At 30.7% G+C, this 27,393-nt stretch overlaps 2 protein-coding genes across 7 annotated transcripts in view; one reads left to right on the top strand and one right to left on the bottom strand.

Moving 5' to 3' along the window:
- Window positions 1–27,393, bottom strand: part of LOC149911145 (coiled-coil domain-containing protein AGAP005037) — a 153,702-nt gene that overhangs the window by 28,370 nt on the left and 97,939 nt on the right. The gene's annotated exons all lie outside the window — the stretch shown is intronic.
- Window positions 45–27,335, top strand: b6 (pentraxin-related protein b6). The gene is made up of 9 exons (XM_090103435.1): window positions 45–202; window positions 12,264–12,397; window positions 13,276–13,532; window positions 16,178–16,298; window positions 25,502–25,595; window positions 25,671–25,764; window positions 25,844–26,476; window positions 26,559–26,740; window positions 26,827–27,335. The coding sequence occupies exons 2-9, from the start codon at window positions 12,267–12,269 to the stop codon at window positions 26,998–27,000; spliced, it is 1,686 nt and encodes a 561-aa protein (XP_089959561.1). The 5' UTR covers window positions 45–202; window positions 12,264–12,266; the 3' UTR covers window positions 27,001–27,335.

The raw sequence follows: 27,393 nt of genomic DNA, 5'->3' as shown, positions 1-27,393 counted from the left end.
GGGCATATTAAGATAAACTGAAGTTGGGCAAAACATAATATTGTTCGGAGGCATCTATCGTAACGCGATTACAAAATAGCACATTCGTGTCATAAGACGCATATCGGTCGAGTGGGGTGGTCTGGTGGCCAGGTGGCGACAAATCTGCTCAGTGTTGTATTGCTTAGTGAATGTGCGCCCGCGTCACTTTCGTGCAAAAATCGTAAGTGTTTTCGCTGTATTCCATTTAGTAATACCATTTGACGGTTATTTTCTATATGCCAAGCGACAGTTTGAGAGCGATGCGATTTTTCATGTCATACATATTCATAAAAGTATAGATTCGAATTTTATAGTTCAGTTACTTGTGCTAATCGTCGATGGACATCGTTTTACGCCTATATGTTAATTTTATATATGCAGTGTCACGTATATTAAAATTTAGGCTGCATCGTGTTTTCATTTTTATTACTTTTTTTTGTTTTGTTTAAGTTGTGTCAAATTATTTCGTCTAAAATTTTTAAAATAATGCCTAACTAATTTTAATATGTACATAATATTTTAAATCTAATTAAGTGTAAATATTTATGAACACGTCTAATTAAATAATCACTAAAACATCAACCTAATATTGCAAAATAAAAATAAACCTGTTAATTATAATAATCCTAAAATAAAGTAGTATTATTATTAAAATTTATTCAATAACATTGAAAAAACTTGTTTTTAAAATTTTTGGAATTCATTCAACCCAGATCTTTGCTGCATATCATTTGGGTCTCAATAAAATACAGCGATTTTATCGATATTGTTTTATCTTAATCGATACATAAACATAAATCTATGCAAAAATTTAGATTAATTTAGAAGATTTTTATGATAAATAAAAAATTCAGTTTTTTATGTGAGTTTTTGGTACAGTGACGTCATCTAACATCACCAAAAGCAAAAAAAAATCATCATTAATTTGATTCATGATAACTGCTCATTTTCATTTGTGAAAATCCGACTTTACCGTTCAAACAAGGTTCAAACCATAGTTGAAACTAATAAAAGCTACATTAAAACTTACAAAGTTTTGTTGGCATTGACACTGAGAAAGGTTAGTCATGTCAACGACACGCCGTGACCTTAAAACAGGACATTTTCATTCAATAATAGTGAATGAGACTCGGAAGCTTGTACCCTATTGACATATTTCGACGAAACTCTAATGAAATACTGATCCACCACACTCCAAATCAAAATAATACTGATGTTAATGAAATTCGTTATAACAGACTTGTATTTTTGTGTGTATTTCTATTTTTTACATGAAATTAATACAAAAATTTTACATAGGTATTTAATTGAAAGAGCACACTTATTTACAATATTTCAATTATTATGAAACAATATTATTTTGTTCAAATCGTTAACGCTATATTATATTATATCAGTTTCAACAAGCATTTTTAGCGAGCATCCGAATGGGGGGTTTTACTCAGAACTCCACACGATAACAATGTATTTTTCACAGAAATACGCTGTCAAGATCATTTTATAGTGTGTGGAAATCCATTCTACCAATTTTCCAGGAAGTCCGTTTCAATTCCTAGTATCTACATTTTACGTCCAGCTGTCCAGTGCATCTCTTTTAATCCGTACCATTGTCTTAAATAAATAAACGACTTATTCTAAGAGGGTTGGATGCGCTGAAAATTGATTTTTCTATGAAATGTGTGAGCTAAAAGCTTCAGCTCTCTGATGTGAATAAAAAAGTTTAAAAGCATTGCAAGTCAGATTTCATTATGAAAGAGCGTGGACACTGGACATGCGCCTAATCCTAGCTTTTCATTTCGTTATGAATACAATTACATTAATTATGTCATACGTAAATATTCTCTCCTCAAAATGTTTGTTATATGGAGCTGACCTGAATACAATAACAATAAAAATAATTATGTGTTAGCAGTTAATTAATTAGCAGTCAATTATTATGTCATCCGTTTCTACGGAGATTAAACACGGTCAATGGTTGACAAAACAATTACTTATATAAAGATTTAAAAAATAGTTTTCCTTAATATTTGTATAGGTACCGCTGACATTTTGATTTACGTAAGAAAGTATTCTAGCAATAATAAACTTTTAAGAAATTATCTATAATTATTCAATTGTGATATTTAACGCGATTTAAGTATGTATTTGTGTTTTCTTCAATTCCATTACTACGGAAAAGCGATGGTATTATTGTAGTAAATAAATAATTGAAGGACATGGATTTCGCACTTTGCCCCAACAAACAAAAGATTTTATTCTAAAATAAATGGAAACAATCCTTTACAATTTGACAATTGGTCCATTGAAAAGTTACATTTGGGGTCGCATTTTTTAGAGGACGCAATTTTATTTTTTTGATGTGTAGGGGGGGTCAGTGTGAAGCTATCACCAAGTTTGTGGGGTCGCCACCCTTGTCCCACGGCCGCCATCTTGAAAATAGCGGTTGAAATGGTTTTTACGATATATCTCTTAAACTATTTATCTGATAATAAAACAATGTTAACATTATTCGTTGCAAATTAAATTCTCTACAACTTAGGTTCAGTAACTTTTTGTCGTAGAACTATAAACAAAAAAGTTATAAGCGAAAATGTTCAGAAATTAGAGATGTTTATATTTTTCAATAAAACTTTTTTTTATAAGTTTACGAAGAAATTATATCAGACCATTTTTGTAGATTGTTTTTCGTAGAACAATTTTTATTTACAACATTTTTTCATTAAGTAAATAGCTAAGGTTTTACAGCCATCCGAAGTGAGTACTATTTTAAGTACTCTTCACTATACAGAATACGATATATTATGTGTGTACTAATAATAATTTGTCACCAGTAATTATTTTATTTTTGTTATAATAATATTTTTAATAATTAATTTTACAATATTATTAATAATTAATTATTGAATCTTTTCCCCACAACCCAGGAGGTAGAGTCTGGAAGTGCGTTTTTTTTTACGTCAAAAAGCAGGGCTGAAATGTTCTGCAGTGTGCTTCCATTGTTGTGGAGTCTGGGAAAAGAGCCAATAGCCAATTTATTATGTATAGTTACTACTGAAAAAAAGTACTCACTTCTGAGCGCTGTAAAACCTTAGCTATTGACGTAATGAAAAAATGTTGTATATAAAAGTTGTTCCTCGAAAAACAATCTACAAAAATAGTCTTATATCATTTCTTCGTAAAATGATAAAAAAAAAGTTTTATTGAAAAATATAAATAGCTCTAATTTCTGAACATTTTCGCTTATAACTTTTTTATTTATAGTTCTACGACAAAAAGTTACTGAATCAAAGTTGTAGAGAATTTAATTTGCAACAAATAATGTTAAAATTGTTTTATTATCAGATAAATAGTTTAAGAGATATATCGTTAAAACCATTTCAACCGCTATTTTCAAGATGGCGGCCATGGGACAAGGGTGGCGACCCCACAAACTTGGTTTTAGCTTCACACTGACCCCCCCTACACACCAAAAAAATAAAATTGCGTCCTCTAAAAAACTCAAGGTCAGGCCTAAAAAATGTAACATTTCAATGGATCAAATTTTTCCTTTACGATTTATTATTTTCAGAAAATGTTATAATTGTGGAAGCTTATAGCGCTAGCACATCACAATAATGCGTCAATACAATTAATTATGTCGCGAGTTACAATGAAATCCTCTACTTTATTTGTATATTCCATGAATTTATTTAAAATTGAATTATTTAATTTATTATCCATTTCCAAATAACAAGTACATGGTTTACATAAAATGGTCTTGTATTTAAAATAAGCGGTATGAAAAAAAACGATCACAAAAAGTGCAGTTAATGAATGTGATCAAGATATAAATAGGGATATAAGAAAATTGTCACGTGACCTTCTTAGCAAGGGTTTATGTATAGCTGAAAAACTATTCAAAAGCAATCGTTCGATTCAATTCCTAACGAACCAAATCCACACTGACCGTGAACTAACTTCCGTATTTCACAATTTTGATACGAATTAATTCTATATAAGCACCTTTAGATAGTTCTTTGACACTATTATCTATTCTATATTGTATAATATATTGTCAATAGGTACTCTACTGTAGTGATTCATTTCATCAACGGTGAGGAGCAAAGAAAGAGGTATTAGCAACGTTGAAAGCAAGAAATTGTTATAATATAAAGATAAAATTTATAACAAAGTAGTTTGATAGGTTTCACAGCTTAGGTAATTTTAATAATAAAGAATATGCCTTATTTCAAGCCAAAAGAGGAGTAGTCGTATTAAAAATCAATATCTTTAAGAATATTTATATATTTTTACAACATAATAAATTATATAGTTTAGATACTCGTAGGTACATTTGGATTACAGGATATTGATTTCTCACTAAGACTTCATACCTAAATTCAGATTGATTTAATATTCTTTTGTATTGCGGATTTTATAATCAAAGAGCCTAATCTCCTATTGCGACTGTGGCTAATGTAAGCCAGTATTACTTACGAATTAGATATTTAGTAATCTGTGTAACTACTGTTAAAAAAGTTTCATAATTAATATAAAATATTAACCGTGTTAATTTCAGTATTATCATTAAGTATACAGGTATTAGGGGTAGGTATGTCGCACATTTTCTAGGCTCTGCCACTGCCGAATAAAAGTGCAAATTTGTTAAGTTTTAATTAAGAAACGACAAGTAGATATTATATTTGTTAGAATTCACACATCATACGAAACACATAGAGTTTTCACAACATTCAAGAGTCAATTGAATCTTTCGCAAAATGGGTGCAATAAAACCCACGCAAAAATCGATTCGGTTCTGATAAAGCCTCCTACCAAAGTTTACATTTAAATTATAATAACATGTCCGTGTAGCTGAAAATAATAACCATTATGTTGTAGGTTTCGATATATTTCATTATAGGTAAATAACAATGCCATGTTTGTATTGTTTTCATCGGAAGTGTGGATCAATAACAAAAATTAAATATAATTTAACACTTTAAGTTCCTCTTTGCTTTACCAATATACTTAATACTTTACTGTATTGGTTGATTACAATAAGTTTTCCTCATCCGATCTTTGAGTATTGTGCAACTTTTTAAGTTATTTGTGATAAATTAACATCATCTAATGTATTGAGACCTCTAAAAACTGTATTAATTAAAATATCTCGTTTTTAATTGAGATTATTTAATTCTATTTAAAATTTAAATGCAAATGCATTTAATTTTGTTATATTTTTTTTTTATTTTTTAGTTTCTAGAATTCGATCAATAGACAATATCGATAATGAAATCTAGTTGCGAGTTTAGTTTCAATACTTTTTAATTGAGAATGGACGGGATGCATATTGATATAAAAGCTTTGTGTAGTTAAAAGCACTTTGTAAAAGTAAATACATTTGTTGATTGTTAATCTTGTTATGCGATATTTTTTAGGCCCGAACCGTTAGTTACAGAACTTTGTATAAATAAAAATAATTTAAGAGTACTTTATGATAAATATGAATGATTTTGATGCCTAACTTTATACAGCTAACACGTCTTATCCTTTGCCTAAGGAGTCGCCGCCTGGTAGAGATCACTCTGAAGTGATAAGGCCGTCGCATTATACATAAAAAGCTGTATGAGAATCGATATTTTCTTTTCCATTTTATAAAAATATATGTATAATAAAAGTGTTAAATAAATAAATAAATACAATAAAAATTAATATATTTGTATACACACTTTCACTCTATCATCGTATTGGACAGTGATATGATAATATGGGCCTAGTTATGACTTGATGCGTGACACTTAAAGTGTATCATTTTTAACCGACTTCAAAAAAAAGGAGGAGGTTATCAATTCGGCCGGTATGTTTTTTTTTTTTTTTTTTTTTTTTATGTATGTACACCGATTACTCCGTGGTTTCTGAACCGATTTACGTGATTCTTTTTTTGTTCGATGCGGGATGGTGTCGAATTGGTCCCATAAAAATTTTATTCGGATAGGCCCAGTAGTTTTTATTTTATGAGCATTTTTGTCTGTATTTGTAAATGTTGCAAGTGCAAGTTTGAAGTCGGTTGTTTTTAACGCAGTTATTGACTTGTTTATCACCACTTCGCTACGTAACATTACGAAGAGTGATTTAATCAATTAAGTGCTATAATTTATTAGCTGAAAATATTTTTCTTTATTTGGGCTACTTAAATAACATACTTTTAATTGACGAAATTGTTAGCCAGCGCAATTATCATTAAAACTAACGCAAAATTACAATATTTTTCGGTCGAATTAAAGTGAAACGCAACGCAAGTATAATTTTTAGCAATTAAAAAATATTATTTTTAATGAATAAAATATTAAAATTTCACACAATTCCGTTTACCATATAAAACAATGTGTTCATGGAATGTTCCATACACAAAAATAAAAAAAAAAAACTATCGTATGCGGGATGTAGTCGTAATCGAGTGAAATTATTCTAACTGCCGTCTTACTTTACGTAACGTTTCCGGATATTGAGACTGCGTGCGCAATGATTAAAAAGAACTTAAGAGTGTTCAATTATTTTCTTGTACAATAAAACGTATGCCGATATTAATAACACGTTTATTCACTGTTAATAGCAAATTTTAATTATTAAGTAGGTACATTAAATCTTTCGCTATAAAAACCAACAAGGAATCCGAAACTCCTCTAATGAAATAGCTATAAATATATTTCTCCGAATTTAATACCATTTAGTAACATTTCCAAATGTTTTGGCCTAACTTGTCAACAATGGTTACAGTTCGTGCATTCAGTGATATATGCAATTATCTGAATACCAGCATTTGGACGGGCGTGCGGTGGCACGTGCTGGACAATTCAATTTCGACGAACTGAAATATCCTCTGATAATTGATGATATTTGCTATTTAAATTTTGGTGTGACGAACAAACTAATTGGCAAATTAGTTGAGATCTGGGAAATGATATAATTAATAATTAGTAATGTATATATATGTATATTGTATATATTTAATTATGCACAATGGAAACTTTAGTAAATAAACGCGCTATCGTAAATAAAACAATCGACCGTTAATTCAGCTTATTACGTACATGAATATATGCATACTTGTTCAAATAAACATTTGCGCGAAATCCTCCTGTCGTGTGAACACTTTCTCTGAGCAAAGTGTTACCTGATGTTAACGTCACAAGACGCGTTAATTATTGCTTTTGAATTCGGTTTCAATGCAACGGTATTGATATATTTATTTGCCATTTGCTTCGAATAGAAAGATATTATGACATGCGAAACATGATTATTATTTTCTCTTCAACCGTTTCTTCAATTAACTCAACTCAATCATTTTTATTCTATTTTAGTATTAAAAATGTATTTCTCTAATGGATTTCCTGTTTTATTTGATTTACGTAATCTGAGCAAACATCGTTCAGGCTGTAATTAAGCACTAATTAATTATCAAAATTACATTGTATTAAGAATTAACAGGTGTGAACTTATAACAATATATCTAAACACTTTCACTTAATGACTGCATACCGCATAACTAACACTTTCGAATAATTCTCAGAATAATTATTGCCTTTAGACAATACGCATTAAATATCAGAATTGAGATAATCTGATACTATTATGTGAGGTAAATGTGACGACTTTAAAGTCATATATCATTCAGTTTGCGACAAACTAAACAATCAACTTATTGCGTTGCGGTTGAACTAGTTTCTTATATGTGAAGCATGAGTGCATTAAAATGTATTTCCCGATTTAAAAAGTTGACTTACAGCGACAATCAGCTTATGAGGATAACCTCGCATTTGTAATAATCCTTATAATAATATAAGGATTATTACAAATGCTCGTCATTACCTCGAGGTATACCGATGGCTATTGTAACTGTTGGTCAATAGATTTGTATCTTCATTATGCAAAAGCTATTGGCAAAGGCATAGTGTATTATGCAGGGGAGGATAATCTATATCATGTAACCCTCTGTATTGAATAGCTTTGATCAACGTATTTGGCATACAAATATATTATATACATGTTAATGTGGGATTCATAATATGAATGCCATACTCACAAAATCCGACACCTTATGTTTCATAGAACGAGCCTTTAATGAATGCCTGCATTTATTCGAAGAAATTTAATGACAAAGTTAGTGGAAAAATTAGAGAGAATCTCATTTAGTTTTCCAGTAACCTTTTACTGTGCACATAGTTAAATCGCATTTCCCGTAAATCATTTACTTAGTTATAATATTAAATGATGTTCAAAGAAAAACCTACATTTATATTTAATTTGTATTCAGTCTAATTTCAACGCTAAACTCAAATACAAATAAATTGGTATTTATTGAAGTAATTATTTGTAAATGTTATTGTACGTGCATTTTGTAACATTTGTAAAGCATTCTTCATTTGAGCAATATCAGACTACTAATAAATTTCAAATTCCTGTTAATCGAATTAATACTCGATAATAATTAAGCCAAATAAATTAACAGATATTCCCCGTTTCAGTGCGCATTTTAGTCAAATGGTTGAAAGTATAATCCTAGTTGACCTTTGTTTGTCTGCGTAAATATGAGTCGAAATTATTAGTAAATATATACATGTTATATATATATACATGTTCGGTTTTTCATAATTTCTATGCAAATATCTTTGAAAATAATTTATCAGAGCTAGTTAGAAAGCGTGACGTCTTACTTTATAGAGGACAATACTCGCTGGATCAACCGGAATTCCGTGCAAAGAAATCACCGATTCTTGGTTGTGATAAGTGTATTACGCAAAAGTATGGTTTCCGTGATAAAAATCTATTTTAGCTTGGGATCTATAAGTCATTTAAAATTGTTATTAAATTACTTCGATATAAAAAACATGCTCAACTACTAGTTAGTATGCAGAGAGTATCACTTCTCGGTTCGCAGCTATGGGTCAAAGCGGATTACATATATTTTATTTGCGTTTTTTTTTTAAATAAACTTTTATCTCATATCAAAAATAATTGGCTCACACATACAAGTTTTATAAATAACCACTTTAATAAGAATCATTCTCAGAATAACACTTGTTTCAAAAATAAAAATCTTAGATGTTTGCTAGAAATTCGTTTCGATGAATTGAAAATAATCGGCGAAATAAAACGGAAACCTACAATTTTTATTTTTAGAATATAAATATTGGAGATAACATTAAAGGTTGTCCCAACCTATCCCTTTGTTCCTCTATGAAACGAATGATTGATTGATTAAATGAATTTTAATCAATCACACCAAATTAGGTAGGAACAAATATCACTACATAGTATAAAACTAAGTCGCTTTCTCTGTCCCTATGTCCCTTTGTATGCTTAAATCTTTAAAACTACGCAAAGGATTTTGATGCGGTTTTTTTAATAGATAGTGATTCAAGAGGAAGGTTTTAGTATATAATTTATTAGGTTTTAGACAAAGCGGGCGAAGCCGCGGGCGGTAAGCTAGTTAATAATATTTTGTAGTTTCCTGTAAGAAACAAAATCGTAGTAACCTCTAGTACATTAAGCCAAATGACGATGTCCAACCACGTTAGATTTCTCTCTTTAGAGTCAATATTTAAAAATGCAAAGACAAGATACCACGAACTAGAATTAATATAATTTCTACTGCATATTTTCCAATTACGTTTAAAATGATCTATAAAAACGGCTTGCTACAATTTTCCAGGAACATTCTCGTGATAATTATATTCCTCCTGTAACCGTTTCATGGAATTGCGGTTAATTGTCACGTGTAATAAGCTTAACAAAGTTACCTGAACTTTATTAGTGATATATCTGAAAATATTCAATACACTATATGAAATTAATTCATTTCACAATACAAAGGCAACAAAGAAATATTTTGTCTTTCTAATGTAAGCATCCCTACTATATTAAATGCGAAATGCGAAATTATAAATGCGAAAGTAACTCTGTCTGTCTGTCTGTTACGCTTTCCCGCTTAAACCTCTCAATATATTGATGAAATTTTGCACAGACAATCTTTAGACCCTGAGAAAGAACATAGGCTACCTTTTTTATGAAATATGTACCACGAGCGAAGCCGGGGCGGACCGCTTGTAATCTCATAAATTTTCATCGAGAATAATTTACATTCTGATTTAAGATTCTATATCCATTAGTTAATTGTGATTGACATATAACATTATTGTGTATTCGTATGTCACTATGTACCTATGCACTAATTGGTAATAAACTACGGTAAGGTACATTTATATTTTATATGACATGAGTTAACATTTTAACCCACTAGCACATAGTTTAGTGGTACAGTTGCGTGGTTTTTTAGGTTAAGAAACCGGTATATTTTGAGGCAAGATTATAATATATGAACCGACGCAATATACTTATAATTAAGCTTGTAACAGTTCGGTAAATCGAAGGTGCCATTACGTCAATTTGTCATCATGATTGTGCAACAAACTTACCTAAATCTATGCTTGTTTTCGTACGAGTACCTACATTTAAAGAGATCGATGATGTAATTATTTTAAAAACACGCAGATTTTCTATTGCATTACGAGCAATTTTATGAATGACTACATTTTATCTTGTCAGTATTTAAATTTTATGAACTGAGCATAAAATTCATCTACATTACATAATATGTTCCACTCCTTCACAACAAAGTTATAGTTGCATTTGATATGTGAAATGGGATTTATCAAATTTTCTAAATTCTGTTTGCAACTATACAGTAAGTTACAAGTTACAGTGTTACGGACTCGTATGTTAACGAGGACGGGCGTAAGTTAGTGGCTAATCTAGTAGTACGTAAGATTAATCGTGAAGTGGTTCAAGACTCAACTACTATCACGCCTACTAATGTAGTCAAATGTAAATCGTTTCGTCAGCATCGGTACCATTGCATAATAAGTTCAACACCGTGATTCATATCTTAACAAACCGGTTCTAAATGGCAAGAGCGTATCATTGGGAATCGATAAAATCAACTCAATTTGTTAATTTCTATTGAAGGAGATAAGACAAGCTATTAAGGTCCCAGCAAGCACTTTATCTAAACAACAAGGCGAGACTTTTTGTTACCTCTTAGCGTCATATGTGAAGGAAAGCAAAGCCGATTGTATAACTATATTACAATTAAGTACATTTGATTGTGATGACGTTGTTATTATCGAATTCACATACTCCCTCCTCCACCCCAAAGCTTCATGGAAGTAATTAATAATAATTTCCTTCCCACATTCGAACAATTATGCAAAATCGATAGAATACATTATTGCAATTTGCAACCTCACATATGTACAGTATAATAGATAGGTACATTTAAAGAGAAAACTAAACAATGGTGTTGTAACTTGTAGAAGTAAATAAATAAAGGAAAATAATATTACAATACATATTGATTTTTTTTATATTTCTTCAAGGATAAATAATATCCTATATTCTTAATACTATAATACGACCCAAATTGATAATCTTCATATATTACAGTTAAATATAAAAAACTTAGTAGCTGGATCATGCAATATAAAAAAGACGCATCTATTTTTCAAAAACATTTTCCACGATTGGTTTATTAGCTATTGCATTTTTCGAATGTAAATAAGTAAACATCAAACATATAACATACAGTGATCACATAAATAACGTATTGGTCGACATATTTTTATGTTCATTTTATTTTATTCAAAGCTAGGATCAAAAGCCTATTGACATAAAATTGTTTTCATTAAGAGATATTTGATCAGTGAAAAATACTAAATAATCAACATGCACGAATTCCAGTAAACTAATTTCATATCATCCATTAATAATTCGCATCGATTTTATTTTATTTGTTGAAGTACACTTAGGTACATAAAATCGATAAAGTTTATTTATAAGTTGAGTAATACCATAGTCACATCCACCCTAGTAACGCGTTAATAATAATAATAAAAATTTAATAATACATATCTGTTCTAAAATTATATTTTCCTAAAAATCTAAAACATTTTCATTGAGCAGAACATAAATTGATACACGTGTAAAACTAATCAATTAAATTCTTCGCTTGTTGTCTCTATTCCACGGAAGTCTAAATCTGGATTTGTTCATATCCTTTTAGCGAATGACAATGCATTAAATGTATTAATACCAATAGATACCTCTGTTAAGATAAAAAGCAGATTAGCTGTTCTAGCATAACAAAGATTATGATATGGATGCAATATTGAAAATTGCTTGTTACACGTGTTTCGTATTTTTTCCAGAAAATGCGGATTATTATACTATGCTATCTCGTGGGTGCGGCCTGGTGCAGTGAACAGGACTGGCTTCCTATTGTGCACAAGACGGCGGCCTACCCCAGCTACAGTCCCCAGTCTGATCCATCCATTGATTCAAGGTAATTGAGCAAAAAAGCTTGGTTTTAACTTTTAGAGGTATTTAGCCGTGTTTTATAATGAGGCTTTAACAAATGTATTGATAGTATCATTTTATGATCAATATAGAATATTGTCGTTACGAAGGAACCGATTTCTTTGATTTATATGCTGATATTGAAGCTACGTACACGTGCGAGATATCGTCTTTAACTGGCCTTTATCTTTTGGTCATTAATACCAATCATTGGCCCGTATCTACTTCGATATACATATATTAGCATTGGATATCGGGCTTCCAGGAATAATGTGTGTTGTAGGCATTACAAGGTGTGAAGTTACAAATTGAAACTGACCAATTAACGTGCAACAGTAGCTGTATTAATCGATATTCGGGCTCAAGCGGTATCTGTGTATGAACGTGATGTATCCTTATGTCAATCACAGGAGACTGTGATATACCGTGGAACCATGTAACTGATGCGCGTCATAGGCACGTGACATACCTATTACCTATATGTACAATATAGATTTTAGGTTTTCTACGATAATTAATATAAAGACTCTCACACACACAAATTTCACCAAACAAAGGTAGTACACATATTTGTATTATTAAGTGTTTGCCGAAGTAAAAAAGTTACGATAAATAAGTTTGTGAGCACAGAGCAATGAAAGGTTATGCCACACAAAATGAATGAGTGTACTTGGCATATGAATAAATTTTATTTCTTTTTATTATTGGATCTGAGTGACTATTAGTTGTATAATTTATTATGAATTGTTATCGCCACGGCTTTTATTATTACTACGTGCTACCAAAATGCCTACGAATTCTGTATGCCTATGAAAATATATCCGAAAAAAAATATAAGAAAATAAAAAAAAATAATTGTTTCAGTTCCCAGCTAAGAATCCTCAACAGACCATCATACCAGTCATCTCCCTACGACTCTAGCAAATACAGTGGGCTCTTCAAACCTGTGCCGGTAGCGGAAACGGACTCTTGCAGCGTTTACAAAGTGTCCATGAACCAGGAGTTGTTCTACCAATATCTGGAATACGATACAAAGCTCCCCGACCTTAAGGAATTTACTCTGTGCATGTGGAGCAAATATCACAATCATTCCGCTGACCATCCACTGTTTTCCTATGCTGGTAAGATATTATGTAAATTTTTTACGAATGTGTATCAACACACGCGTTTAATTTTAACGTTAAAATTAAACGCGACGATTTGGATTTTATTTTTGGAAAGTTTTAGATATGTACCTACTCAGAATTAGACAGTAAATATATTTGTAAGATGAAAAATTTACGTAGGCACTTGAAATAATTAGTTCATATTGGAATAGCGGAATTTCTTGTGTTGAAATAGGTATTTTCAACCCCGCAAAACGTATTATTGAGGTTAAGTAAGCATTCCGTTACTAAGGTCAACAAGATTCAACATAGGAAACTTGAAAATGTAAATTTTATCAATCATTAACACAATGTATTTTGAACAAACAGCGCTGGCAAAATACAGTATTGCTCGCATGTACCTATAAGATATCTACTATGACGGATATTATAAGCTTGGTTTTTTTTTAAATTTATAAACTGTTTTTAATTGGTAGGTGCAATTAAGAAGTATCATAATACCTACAGAATTAATAATTTGCATGCTATGAAATTAAAATACTTAATTGGGGATACAGTTCACTTAATACTGCGGTTAAAATAAAAATATTTATAAAGCTTTTGCAGATTAATTATTTTCATATGATCCCATGTTTGAATGTTGATATTAAACAATGTTGAACTTTATTTTTAAAAACTATGTCTGATTTAAACTGAAAATAACATGGAAATAATTTATTTTAATTTATTGCGATATATTTCCTTATTTACTGTTTATCTATGGACGTTTAATTGACAGATATTTTTGGGAATAATCGTCAAAGCTTCATCTTAGAGGAAGTTTTTCTAATCGTTTGGTCTTAAAAAAAGTACAGCATATAAACTGGTATTAATAGCTTTCATTACAATAAATTTTCATTTTGCAAGTAACAAATAATGCCAATACATATACCCTTTGACTCTTTTCATAATTAATTAATTGGCAGAATCACTACGGCTTACGCGTGATACTCTTTGAAGAATGTGCCTGGAACACGAATTTAAATACCGAATCTAAGTACCGAATATTGAAATTTCAATTCAATTCTGAATTTTTTATTAATGTCAATAACAGTAGTACTGGTAAAATCGGCTTTTATACAATTTTAATAAAACGATTTGATAGTTAACATTCGACATCGCTTGTCTGTCGGAACAAAAAACGAAATATCCGTTAATGTATTTTTCCTTTTTTGTATCAGTGTATGTTCTGTGGTTTTACAGTTTTTCGTTTGTTTATTCGGTAGAATTGTTTTCATTTATATCATAAAGCAGATTTACTATCTATTATGGAATGAATGCGAGGGCGTGCGCTTAAGCCCCATAACAAAATCGCAAATAACAAAAGCTACCAATTATTGTTTCAAATGCTTTATAAAAGCAGACAGTGTTTATTGTTTATGAATTTCACTATAAATTAAAAAGGAATGTAAAACAATACTTAAGTGACTACGGTATATTTCGTATTTCCTTAGGCAAAATGCAACCACTCGTTTGAATATGAAAGACGTGTATATTTTTATTACATGAATATAAAAAAAATTAAATAAATAAAAATCAAGCAGTTTGCCGATATTAGTAACAACTTATAGATTAGAATCAAATTTCTAACATGACCATTGAGCATGTTTAGTGTCGCGGCCCCGGCCAAAAATTGCTCAAGCATCAAGTTTTCATTTAAATTATAATATATAAATATATACCCTGTTCGATGATGTTTTAAAAGTTTTACAATTGAACTTCATGATAAATAAGGTTATTTTTATTGTTGTACTTGACACATTTTATACTACACGAAATCAATATCATATAATATGAACATATTGAACAAGCCATATATTCATTATTAAAATATATTATATGCAATTGGCAAAATACACATTACTCGGGAATTAATTGTAAATCTCACTCTTTTGTCGCGTTGGTGGAAAACAATAGGTATGAATTACCACAAAAGCATATTATATATTTCATTCGAAATTTTAATAAAAGTAAAATATTTTGTAAAATTAATTTAAATATCTTTTACTTATGGAAAATGTAAGTAGGTATTATTAGTGCGCAAGTACCTACACTAATAAATTTTGTTTGTCGATTCAAATATAATGATATAAATTTCTTGCATAAACTGATTACAAATTTGTTTCCGAAAACATGGTTGGGCAATTCTAACAATTTTAAATTTCAATCGAAAAATGAACACGATTCGCATTTACGTGAAATCGATATCACGTATCATCGTCTGTTTCCATTCCATTTCACTATTTGTGAACATCCAACAGGTTAGATTTCCAAAATTTAAATAGGTTTCCCGTTTACTTTGTTCAATTAAATCCGAATGAAAAAGTATTCAGTACTATTCAGTACTACCTTTGCAAATGCTGAAAATCTAAATATGTACATATTTCGCGGTTCAGCGTAAATAATTTTACCAAAAATCGAAATGCAATATATCGAAATTATTGTTTGAATACTTCGAATTGAACAATACTACACGTGTAGTATTAGATCGGAGTTACAAAATATTTTATGAAAGTTCTACCATTGTTACCTTCTCTTAATTAAATAGCTTTTATTTAAGAATGATTAAGAACTCCAATTTTAATTTTACGGACATAATAAGGTGTTATTTTTTATTTTAGTTGACGACAATCCTAAAGAAATTTCGGCATGGATCTCAAATACGAAGGAGGCAAGTTATTTCAGCATGGCTGTGCACGGGCAAACGTTCTTCCGACTCAATTACCCAATTAAATTGAACACGTAAGTCAGCTTGTGGTCAGCTTCTATTCAATACGGTGCAATTAATTGGTATTGGGGCTTATAAAGTTACATAAATTATTCAGATTAAATAAGTTTCCATGATGAAAGTGACTACCTCTCTTAATGATGAAGAACTGCTTATAGGAAAATATGTTTTTGCTCTCAAAGAAATTTAATTATCGGGGCACTGATGCGTAAGTCGGTGCAATTATCGACTTAGATTGTTCATAACTCCACAAACTAACACTATTCAAAGTCCTTGCTTTCTAGGAATCATTAGGGAGTTGTTTATCTCATTGCCTCTAGAGCAAAAACTTAAAAGACCTCGGCACGTGTTTCTCTCTCTCCCTATAATTATTGAAAATCTGCATTAATTCACAAAGGCATGTAAAAACATGAATTAATTAAGTACGGGAAACAAAACCAGCGCTCCCGTAAAGCTTTTTCCATGAATGATATTCAACAACAAACATGTTTTAATATCAGTAAAAGTGCTTTCAGCGATGTTTGTTCACGATCTCACGTGCGCTCCACTCGACGTGTCGAATTAATGCTCAAATTTGAATATTATGAATATTACAATATTGCATTCATCTGCCTCAAAATGCTGTGGGTGTTCTCCGTAAAATCAATATTCGGATTGTGAATTGAAACACCTAAAATTCCATACTGGGATTAGTGTATTGAAACATGTTAGGCTATCGTGTTATCCGTTTCAGATTCATGTTACAGTAACATTATGTTAGATAATTTTTAGTGATATTTAAATAACGCACGCCTAATGAAAATTTAAATCGCCTGTAGCATTCGATGTAATTATACGATGAATATTTTTTCGACTCGATTCTATTAGACAAGGTTTACTGAGATAAAACATCGATGGATTTGCTCTAGGATAGCGATTCAAAGTGGTATATTTTAACAACAAATAGTATTAGTTCAACGAAAATTGCGTTTCGTATCCCATTTTTCGTTGCACTAGCCTCTCGTATATTTCCTCTTTGTGATTTTACTTATAATTAAAAAAAAATATGTTTGTTAATAAAATTTCATAATACTTTAAGGTAAATGCTAATTTGTTAGTTTTTTTAACGGTAGGTATGATAGAAAAAATCACAAAAATGCTTATTTTGCGACTTAGTTTTTTTACGACTATTATTATTATTATCATGGACGTATAAAAAAAGACGGACGGTATATCGCCTAAATATTGAGTGAAGCCTAGTAATGGCGGCGAAACATCCATGCGTGTGTGCCATGTTGCCATGGCAACAGCTGTGTTGATGACAATGGCGGCTGTATTTTTTTCTATAAATTTTGCCGTAATAATTTTGTCATTAAAACATAAAAGAAATAACTTGCTTCCCTGTGGAATGTAATCCCTTGTGTTTTGTTATTTAAAATTGTACTGTTGCGACACCATTTAACAACGCAAGACGGCATTTTAAATATTTTTTGTGAAACAGTGACGCAGTTAATCAGTCGGTAGTTCACGACGTAATGGCGGCCGACTAGCTTACTATGGTGAGAGTGTGTGCGTGTTTATTGTCTTTACGCGATCGCTAGCTTACTATGGTGGCTTCACGTTGTTTGTTCGTAATACGGCGTCCGTCTTTTTTTATACGTCCATGATTATTATTATAAAAAGTTAGCTACCGTGACATTCAGAAGGTTCATCTATTTATATTACGTTTATCAAATAAGTTTTACTTTTTAATTGTTATTCAACTGCTAGACTTCCTATTTTTTGTAATAATTATCCTATATAATATATGTATGCGAAGAATTATTGGCGGAATTTTATACGCAAAATTAGTTAATAAGAAAGTGTAACGTGGCTTTTAAGAATTCAAGGCAAGCGCTAAACTTATGTGCCGTTGTATCTAATAGTTTAATTTAGTATTTATCAATCATTTTTAGAAACTGCGTAATATTCATGAGCAAATAACTAAATAAATAGTTTAGTTATTAGTGATATTGAACAACTCTACACTTGAATAGTAATGGTAGAATTAACAGGTTAACAAATGGTAGAATTAACTGGTTATGGAACTAGTAAACTAATTTTCAATTTTTTAAATACACTACTGTAGACTCTAATGCTTATGTTTTTTTTTATCTGCCACTGTTCTTTAAGAGCAACATTGTAACAATTTCCATATTTTTGGTAGGATTTTAAAGTTATTTACAAAAATTGTTTTATAACAAACTCATTATAATATGAAATGATAATTATTTTAACGAAACCTTATTATGTATATTTTACTATAGATATATAAACCTACATATTGAGATTGGACAAACATCAAATAAACGGAGCTTTAGAAGGGTTCCTAAACTCTAACACAGTATATTGGATTTGGATTTATGTAAGATATATAGAACTTGCATACTTACATTTCCTGTGATGTTCTGTGTACCCATCTCAGTTTATTCATAGTAAATACTGAACTTGGTATACCGAACCAGTTATTCGGTAACATCAAATACATATATGTTAGGTACATATGACGTTAGTTTTACTTGTAGAATGATAAGGTTAGAGAAACATAAGCCACATAAAATAATTGTCCAGCAATATGGTAACCAATAAAAACAACACAGCTTTATTTTAAATATCTATATCAGACGAAAATATTCGAAATCGTTAAAGTTTTTGCATTCGTTCTAAAAAAAAGATGGTGTCATTTTATATATTCCGATTTCCGACCATTACTTGTATTGCAACCTTATTTCAACTCTAAACATAGGAAATGTTTCCTAGACTTAAAAACTTAGCGTGTATCACAAAATATCAGTGACATCCTTCATGAAAACGAAATTATTTTTTTCTCATATTTTACCACGGAGCCCGATAACTTTGCTGTAATAATATTTGTGGGCTTTTAAATTTAATGGGCGGTCTATGGTATAGAAATCAATATGATGTACGCTCGATGGAGTAATGCAATTTAAATGTGAATACTCTACGTGGATGTACAGGCCACCGTATAAAGTAAGAATATTTATATTGTTCCTAAATGAGCGAATGTATTTCTGGTACTTTTTTTTAAATCTGTGTAAAAGTATGCATATATAACAGAAATATAGCATACAAAAGACACGGACAGAGAATAATCGATCAATACCGCAATACTATATGGTAACTGTTAGAATGTTTAAAATTTGACTTCACGTATGCATATATAACAGAAATATAGCATACAAAAGACACGGACAGAGAATAATCGATCAATACCGCAATACTATATGGTAACTGTTAGAATGTTTAAAATTTGACTTTGGCAGAATCACTGCTACCTACGCAGAAATCGTCCTCAGCAGGATCGGAAGTTGTCATTAAAGAAAAAGTTTATTTTCTATATCGATTTACTGTAGTTGCGTGAAGAATATTATTCATTGGATGCTATAGTCGAGCCCAATAAACTTATATCTATTTAATACACCTAACTTGGCAAGTTGGTGTGAAAGGGATAAAAAAACATACAGGCGTCATTCAACGTCATATTTTCTTGTTACAAGTTAATGGTCATAGTGCAATCTCCAGTGTATTAGATATAAGCTTCTTGGCTCTACCACACCCCGGACACTCCATACAAAATTATCGTTTTGACAGTCACACTGTAGAGACTGCAAATGTGTGTGTTAACGCTTTATGGTTGGCTTATTTTTGACTAGCGTAAAAAAATTCGCGTTTTTCTGATGAAATACATCCGTAAACATGCACAATATCTAACCATTTTCTACGAAAAACGATAATCACAAATCCAAAATAATAAAATTACTTTAAGTCAATTTGATTAATGTTGTCAATCTTCGTTGCGTATCGTCCCTGTAGAAAAATTTAGACCATTTTTAGACTGATCGAGCGGGGTGAGGTAAGTGTTTAATTTTGGCGGGAGGCGGAGAGTGTCCGTTCTGTAGCGTTTAGCTACTATTATGTATTCTGTGGCTCTACTATAATATGTATATAAAGCTAGTTAACTGTATGGAAAAGCACTCAAATCCGTATCTAACATTAAGCTCTGATGAGAAATTATCTTATTTAAGGCTTCCACTTTATATGTACTTTTGTTGCATTTCGCCTAGGTTGTTATTATGTATATTATAATTTAAAGGTGTAATAATAGATTCTACATAGATATAATAGATTTTTATTATTAAATTATCTTGAAATAATAATTGGACTCATTGTGTCTTTTATTTTAAATTATTTTTTAACAACCTTCATGTCAGTACTCACCTTTCATACGCAATCTTACTATTATATTATAAGTAGATATTTAAGTACTTTATAATAATTTGCCTCTACTGAAAGCCATAATATGCATCAATAATTAAATATTATTCCGGTTTTTCATTATGGACCTCTGTTACCTATAAAATCTGATTCTCGGAAACGTTCCCAACAATTTTCATGAAAAATCGTTCTGACCAGGATTTAACAATATTTATCAGAAATATCGAGCCTCTATCGAGCACACTTTTATATTATTTTAAGTGCATTGTAAAGTGTTTAATTCATTCATTGTTCTATCTCATGATATACCATTTATAATTTATTGTTTCCACGTTGTTAGAATGTACGCATTCCTTTGAAAATCTTGCAATAAAATTGATGTTTATTAATAATAAAAAAACACAGGAAGGATATGAAATATTATTTTGCAAAAAATATATTAACGTCAAGGATATTTTGCAATATAGGATAGAAATTAATTGCAACAAAGTTACATAATAGTCGGCCGGTTTGCAAGACATATAGCGTTTTGAAAAATAAGATCAAGTAATACCTATTAAAACTCTGGATTTTATAATGAGCTTCAATTTTTATTTTAATGCAATTCATAATACACATATCTGCATGTATTTTTTGCTTACATAATCCACCACGAATTATTATTTCGTAATTTTCACGTTAGTCAAAACAAATATACAGTTGATTTGATTTTATTTAACTTTTAACTTGAAAATCCTAAGTATAGGAAAGTTTAAAACACATTTGCACGTACTAATAGTTTTTGAGCGGTTTCCTCTAAGTCCGCTCAACGTTTCTGAGTTTACTTTATACTTCGTGCTACTGTAAAGTGAATGTTTTCATAACAAAATGTAAGCTTTAAAGCGGATTCTATGAACTGCAATCATTTTATACCATATTCAAAAGCAACTTATTACAGCATGTTAGTTTATAATTCCTTCACGTGAACATTACATATCTTAAAAGGGAATTTATGTTTTTAAATAAATAAGAGCTCTAAAGCGGTAATAATATTCCGAATATTTCTTTGTACTCCTATTGTCTTTAATCCTCTTTCTTCGCTCTCTTGGCTCGAAATGCAATGTATTGTGGTTTACCACTGCTTTTAATACCAAGTATATCATTACGCTAATAAGATTGTTTTGCCTTTCATTTCATTCATCCACTTTTAACCTTATTAACTAGTAAATTTAATAAATTGAGATCTCGTGATGAAAACTATATGTGAATCGATAATTTGCATTTAGCAGTATTTATTGTCAGGCTACTTTAAGCATGAAGCCTTTTTTTTAGCATTTCAAATTATCAACTTGCCAATTATTTTTGCTCATAGGCTGTTAATATGATGAGCCATGCCAATCTTTTGAAAGAAGTAACTAAGAAATAAACATCTTCAGCCTTTTTGCACGTGTTTATCTTGTATGTGTTTTATTTCGTATCGTTTCCTTGTTTTGGTGCAAATAAAGTATTTTCATTCATTCATTCATTCTTTATTAATATACTTATTTTAAACGTGTTTATATACGACCAGTATGTTACTATTGAGCTTCTAACTAGTCTCACAAATTATCTACTCTTTATACTATTGTTCCGCCAACAGAAACGTATCTCTTCCACATACTTACCGCACCGCGTCCAAAGCCAAGGCAAGCTCCAATCCGGCGAGACCTCAAACATAATCAGCCTTACTTATACTTGAAATCAAATTCAGATTTATACGAATATATTTCAACAGTTGTGAAAATGTCTTCCAAAATGAATACGTTAATTATTATTACGTTACGAAAATAAGCAGTATTTTGAAAAGTAATTTAGCAAATTAAGTTCAGATTTCTATAAATTACATATACCTCTAGTATATTATATAATAAAAGTAAGGCTGTTTATGATTTTAAAGCTTCTTGTGTAATAAAATAAAATAAAAGTAAATAACGTAATAACCCCTCTATATCGTGTAAGTAGCATTTTGCAGTGCTTTTACTTGTTTGATGTCGCCAAGCTAGCCAAGTCTAAATAGCGATTTTAACCAAAACAATATCTTTAGCCAACCTTTAGCATATAATTGATAACTATGAATTTTCGCTGAAGCAAGTGCGCTGTATAAAACATTGTTTTTTATTGCCTCTGTGCATATTGCATTTGGTTTTTTTTATGTATTTGGCATCATATCATTTAAGGTTATTTTATGATACATCATGCAGCATTATAAACGTCGCATAATTGTGAAACACACCATTCCACTATCATCTTTTATGCAATATTTTAATAATAATCTATTTTTTTTTTTTAGTTTTATTACTTTTAATAATAGTGATCGGTTATAGAAAAGAAATATTAAAAAGAGTAAACAAAAATAAGCCGAGAAATGTTTCGGTTTGCGTTTTTCAATTTCTTAAAGCTCTATAATCTCGCAAAATATAGATTAAATAGTTATGGCATTCATTAAAATTCAGCGACATATACATACTATAACTGTTTTGAAATTTGTGAATCAAAATTAAAAATAAATCGCCCACAAAAAGTGTTAAAAACAAATAATAATGAAAAAAAAGGGATTAATAAATTCAAAAAGCCCTTGTTAATTTAAGCCTTTATATGCTTTTAATTAACATTATAATAAATAACTCTAAATGCCTTTTCGCAATAACCAAGTAAAAGCTTCTCATCGAGAAGATGGAATGTGAACTTGTATAAGCTTCGTTATATTACTTGACTATTGTGAACAGCAGGCCGTAAATCTACAGAATTTATAACATTTTTAAAATTTGAAAAAAAAATACAATACTAACTGTACAATCTCGTAACATTATTAAATTTGGTATATAATATTAAATCTTCACCATCCATTACAATAGAATACGGAATGAACTTATCACGGTCAAAATTATCCCGGTTGATTAAATGCATTGGTTACTACTACTAACCGCCTAATAACTACTAGAACCTACTCTATGCTAATGACTAATAATTATTCTACTTTAAATTGCTAAATCATTGTCCGGTGGGTTCATCATGTGTCATTGGGTGCTCATTTACTGTGGAAGTTTTGGCCGGTGACCTAAAATAAGGTTTTCGTTATTATATGAATACACTATAACTATACAGTATAAATACAAAAGATGTAATAATGTGAACTGACCTTAACTGGGAATACTTAAGGGGTGTTACTTTGTATCATAACAGCCCCCCTAGACAAGTGGCTTTCTATTAGCGTAAAGTTCAATAGAATAGATTATGAATGTATGAGATTGAATTAATATTTAGATATACACTCACAAATATGAATAATAAATGTATTATGAACTAGACGAGATCTTGATAGTTGCACGTTTATTTTTCAAGATCCACTTACCGTTTCCTCCTTATCGCCGGTTTCCGAACGAGCCTCTTATAAGGTCGCTTTATGCGGAAAGCACCCTGTCGGACTAGTCTGAATTCCTTAAATAATATAAATACATTATTTATCCTAATTATTTACACAAATAATAATTAAGGAACCATTCCCTTTCTGTGCATTGAATATTTTTTTTTAATTGCTATGCTATTTCCTGTTTGAATTTGGGTCAATCAAGTAAAAATCTCAGGGCAGATAGGGAAATTTTGGTGATAGACCGATATTAAGTTCAACTTACAGGCTACATTTTAGGGAAAAGGTCATATATTAAAAATATAATTTTAGGAGTGGCTATCCATATATCGAAGAAAAAATAAATATCATATTTGAAGTATTAAACCATTCAAAAACATCGAATACTATAACACCAATTTCAATTATTTCCATACATTATGTTATAAATGCTGCTCATTATGGTCTAAGATCCGAATAGAAATCGAAATGCAACTGCGTGATAATAGAATGAGACCAATTTTATAATAAATTTAGTGTATTAAAAATGGGTTGAATTGGTCTTATTCTATTATCACGCCGTTGCATTTTGACTTCTATTCGGATCTTAGACCATTATAATTTCCTAAATCAGTCCATATACCTCTACAATATACATCGGTGGAATTACCTCCATACTCTGAAAATAATCTGGTTAGGATGTTGAATTGTTTTAATGAAATGTTATAATAGAAGTAAATACTATATCGCTAGGAATATTTTTCAATATACACCATAATACAGATAACCGATTAAGAAACAAAACAGCGTTCCTCTAAACAACTCGTCTGGACGTTAGGATTACAAATTTCAAACGATAAAAGGCACGTTCAGTACACGCCACGTAAACCGCAAACGATCCATCTAATGCAACTTCGAAATAGAGCGATCCTTATTCCTCCAATATTGTTATTAGATTAGAAAATTTAAGGAAGACATTCTGATGAACAACGACAATAATAATAATTAATCATTTAATGAACCAATACCCTCTTTGATAAAGGATAAAATTACCTTCTAACATTCCAATTAAAAATTGAGAATTTAAATAAAAAAAATATCCTAAGGAACCAACTTCCCTGAGTCGTTGATTAGTCAGCGATGCTAATTAAAAACAAGTCCGCGAAAAGAATACAAGAAAACTTCTTACTTGTCCATTAAATGAATCTCATTAAAGGAGGAATATTCCAACGATCACTATGGATACTGTTATCGATATGTTTATTTAAAGCGTGAGTCCTGAGTAAAAAGTTCCTTAAAAAAATTTAAACTACCTCTAATTGGAAAACTGACGATTAATTTGTTTATGGAAGACATTAGTAAAATAAAACTTAGTTCGATTATTATTTTTACCAAGAATCGAAGTATCGTGATCTATTCCTTCCTTTATCCTAGTGTCTAAATTAACTATGATGCTGGATGCATGTAATTCAATCTTTTTGATTTCCAATCTTGAATCAAATTTATGAGAGCGATAATTCTTTAGCTATCCTTAGACCAAATAATTTTCATCTTTTTGTTTAGTGAATTTAAATCTAATTTACATAATTATGATTGCAGATGGTATCACAGCTGTCAATCTTGGAACGGAAAGACTGGTGAATGGCAAATATGGATTAACGCAGAGCGAGTTGGCAGAGGGTTCCATAATAGGGTAAGATTCAAATAAAAGTCCACAATTGTGGGATATTTTTTGATCCAAAATAATAATACGTTTTATTTTTATCAGCTTGTTGGTCACATCATAAAGGGAGGAGGTACTGTAATAAGTGGTCAAGAGCAATCATTACTGTACAAAGAGGACGCTTTGGATGCAGTTAAAAGTAAGCACAACAACTTGAAATATAAAACCATTTAAAGAGATGATGAAATAAGCTTCAATAATTTGTGTTTATTTTATAGATCAGGTCGGACTTATTGGAGAGATTACGATGCTGCAGTTGTATCATGTAGCACTGACTGCTGGAAAAGCTCACAGAGATCATAAACACCACCATGCGCATCATTTCAAACACGATGGTTCTTTAGTAGAAGTATCTACGGAAGCTGTAACAGAACCTCCACCACCACAACCTACACCTATTGGTAACGGACACTTCCTTATCGGAGGACAGTTACAGAAACCTTCACAGATTAATCTTGCAAGACCAGATCAACAAAATATGGTTCCTTTACCATTAGCCAATGGCCTACAATTACAACAAGATTATGCCCATGGACTACTGGGTCGTCCAATCTCGTCCGATCAACTACTAAATAGTGTTCAACAAATTCCATCAAACCATATCGGTGGCAATGTTGCCCCATCTCAACTACCATTACTTGGACTATCATTCTCTGGTCAACGATACCCAAACAGGCCACTAGGACCAAATAAAGGAACATCAGTTGTACTATCAAGTTCTCTATTAAACCCTGCAAATGTTCAATACATTGATGATACCGGATCACATAATTTGTACAAGAGGGATTCAAATAAACGTGATAAGCGGGACAATCCTGAGAAAGAACTTGAAGTCGAAGAAAGAAGTTCAGGTAACGTGCTACATATGTATTACATTTGTGAGTAATTGCAAGGTATAGTAAATTCAAGTATTTTATAATTAATATTTTTCAGGCAAGAAAGATAAGCGTGGACTTGTGGCACTATCGGACGGATCGATAGTAGATGAAGCCTTACTTAGTACTGATCTTATCGACGATAACAAAGAAGACGAAGCTCTGTTCCAGCAATCACTACTAAACGGATTAGCTGGTGTCGTTGGAAATTTACCAGTGCAAAACTTACAAAAGGAGACTGTAAGTACATAATACAAGTGGGAATACGGATATATGGAGTAATAACGACAATTAAAAATAACTTCAATTTATTAATTATTTTCTAGGTGGATGAAAGGGAGCCAGCAGAAGCTGAAGTAAAAGCTGTTATGAAAGTTTGTAGCGGATGCACTACTGAACCATTTAAGAAAGTATTAGTGCTTTCTTGGAGATCAACACCAAAAAAATTACACAGTGGAGCCCATTACTACAAAGGACTACCAATTTGTAAGGCATTTTAAACTTACTGCTGAGACATTGGGTACAAAATCATAATATACTTGTTATGTTGCTAGACAATAAGAATAACATATCAAATCTAAATTGTTTGAAATCAGTGATTGTCCAGGTAGATTAAAGACTATTCTTTTCTAAACAATATATTTTAGTCTTAACGATCAATATGATATAAGTAACCCTTCTAGATAGATAACTTGCCATTGTATTCAATTGTAATTATTTATTGCAGTACTAGACTAATTTTGTACATTCTTATTTTTAATGTGGGTAGTTATCTACTCAAATTGTAGATTAATTAAACTAAGATACTTTAACATTGAATAAATAATAAGAAATATTATTTGTGTCTCATTTAGTAACATGTATCCCAACGCTTATTAATGTTATATTAAATA

Source organism: Colias eurytheme, chromosome 1 (genome assembly GCF_061535395.1).
Source record: "Colias eurytheme isolate Ceu_HAF_F1 chromosome 1, ilColEury1 Martin Lab GWU primary, whole genome shotgun sequence".
In the NCBI taxonomy this organism is placed as follows: Eukaryota; Metazoa; Arthropoda; class Insecta; order Lepidoptera; family Pieridae; genus Colias; species Colias eurytheme.
Note: the sequence above shows the minus strand (reverse complement) of the source record. Positions and strands in the feature narration are given on the sequence as shown.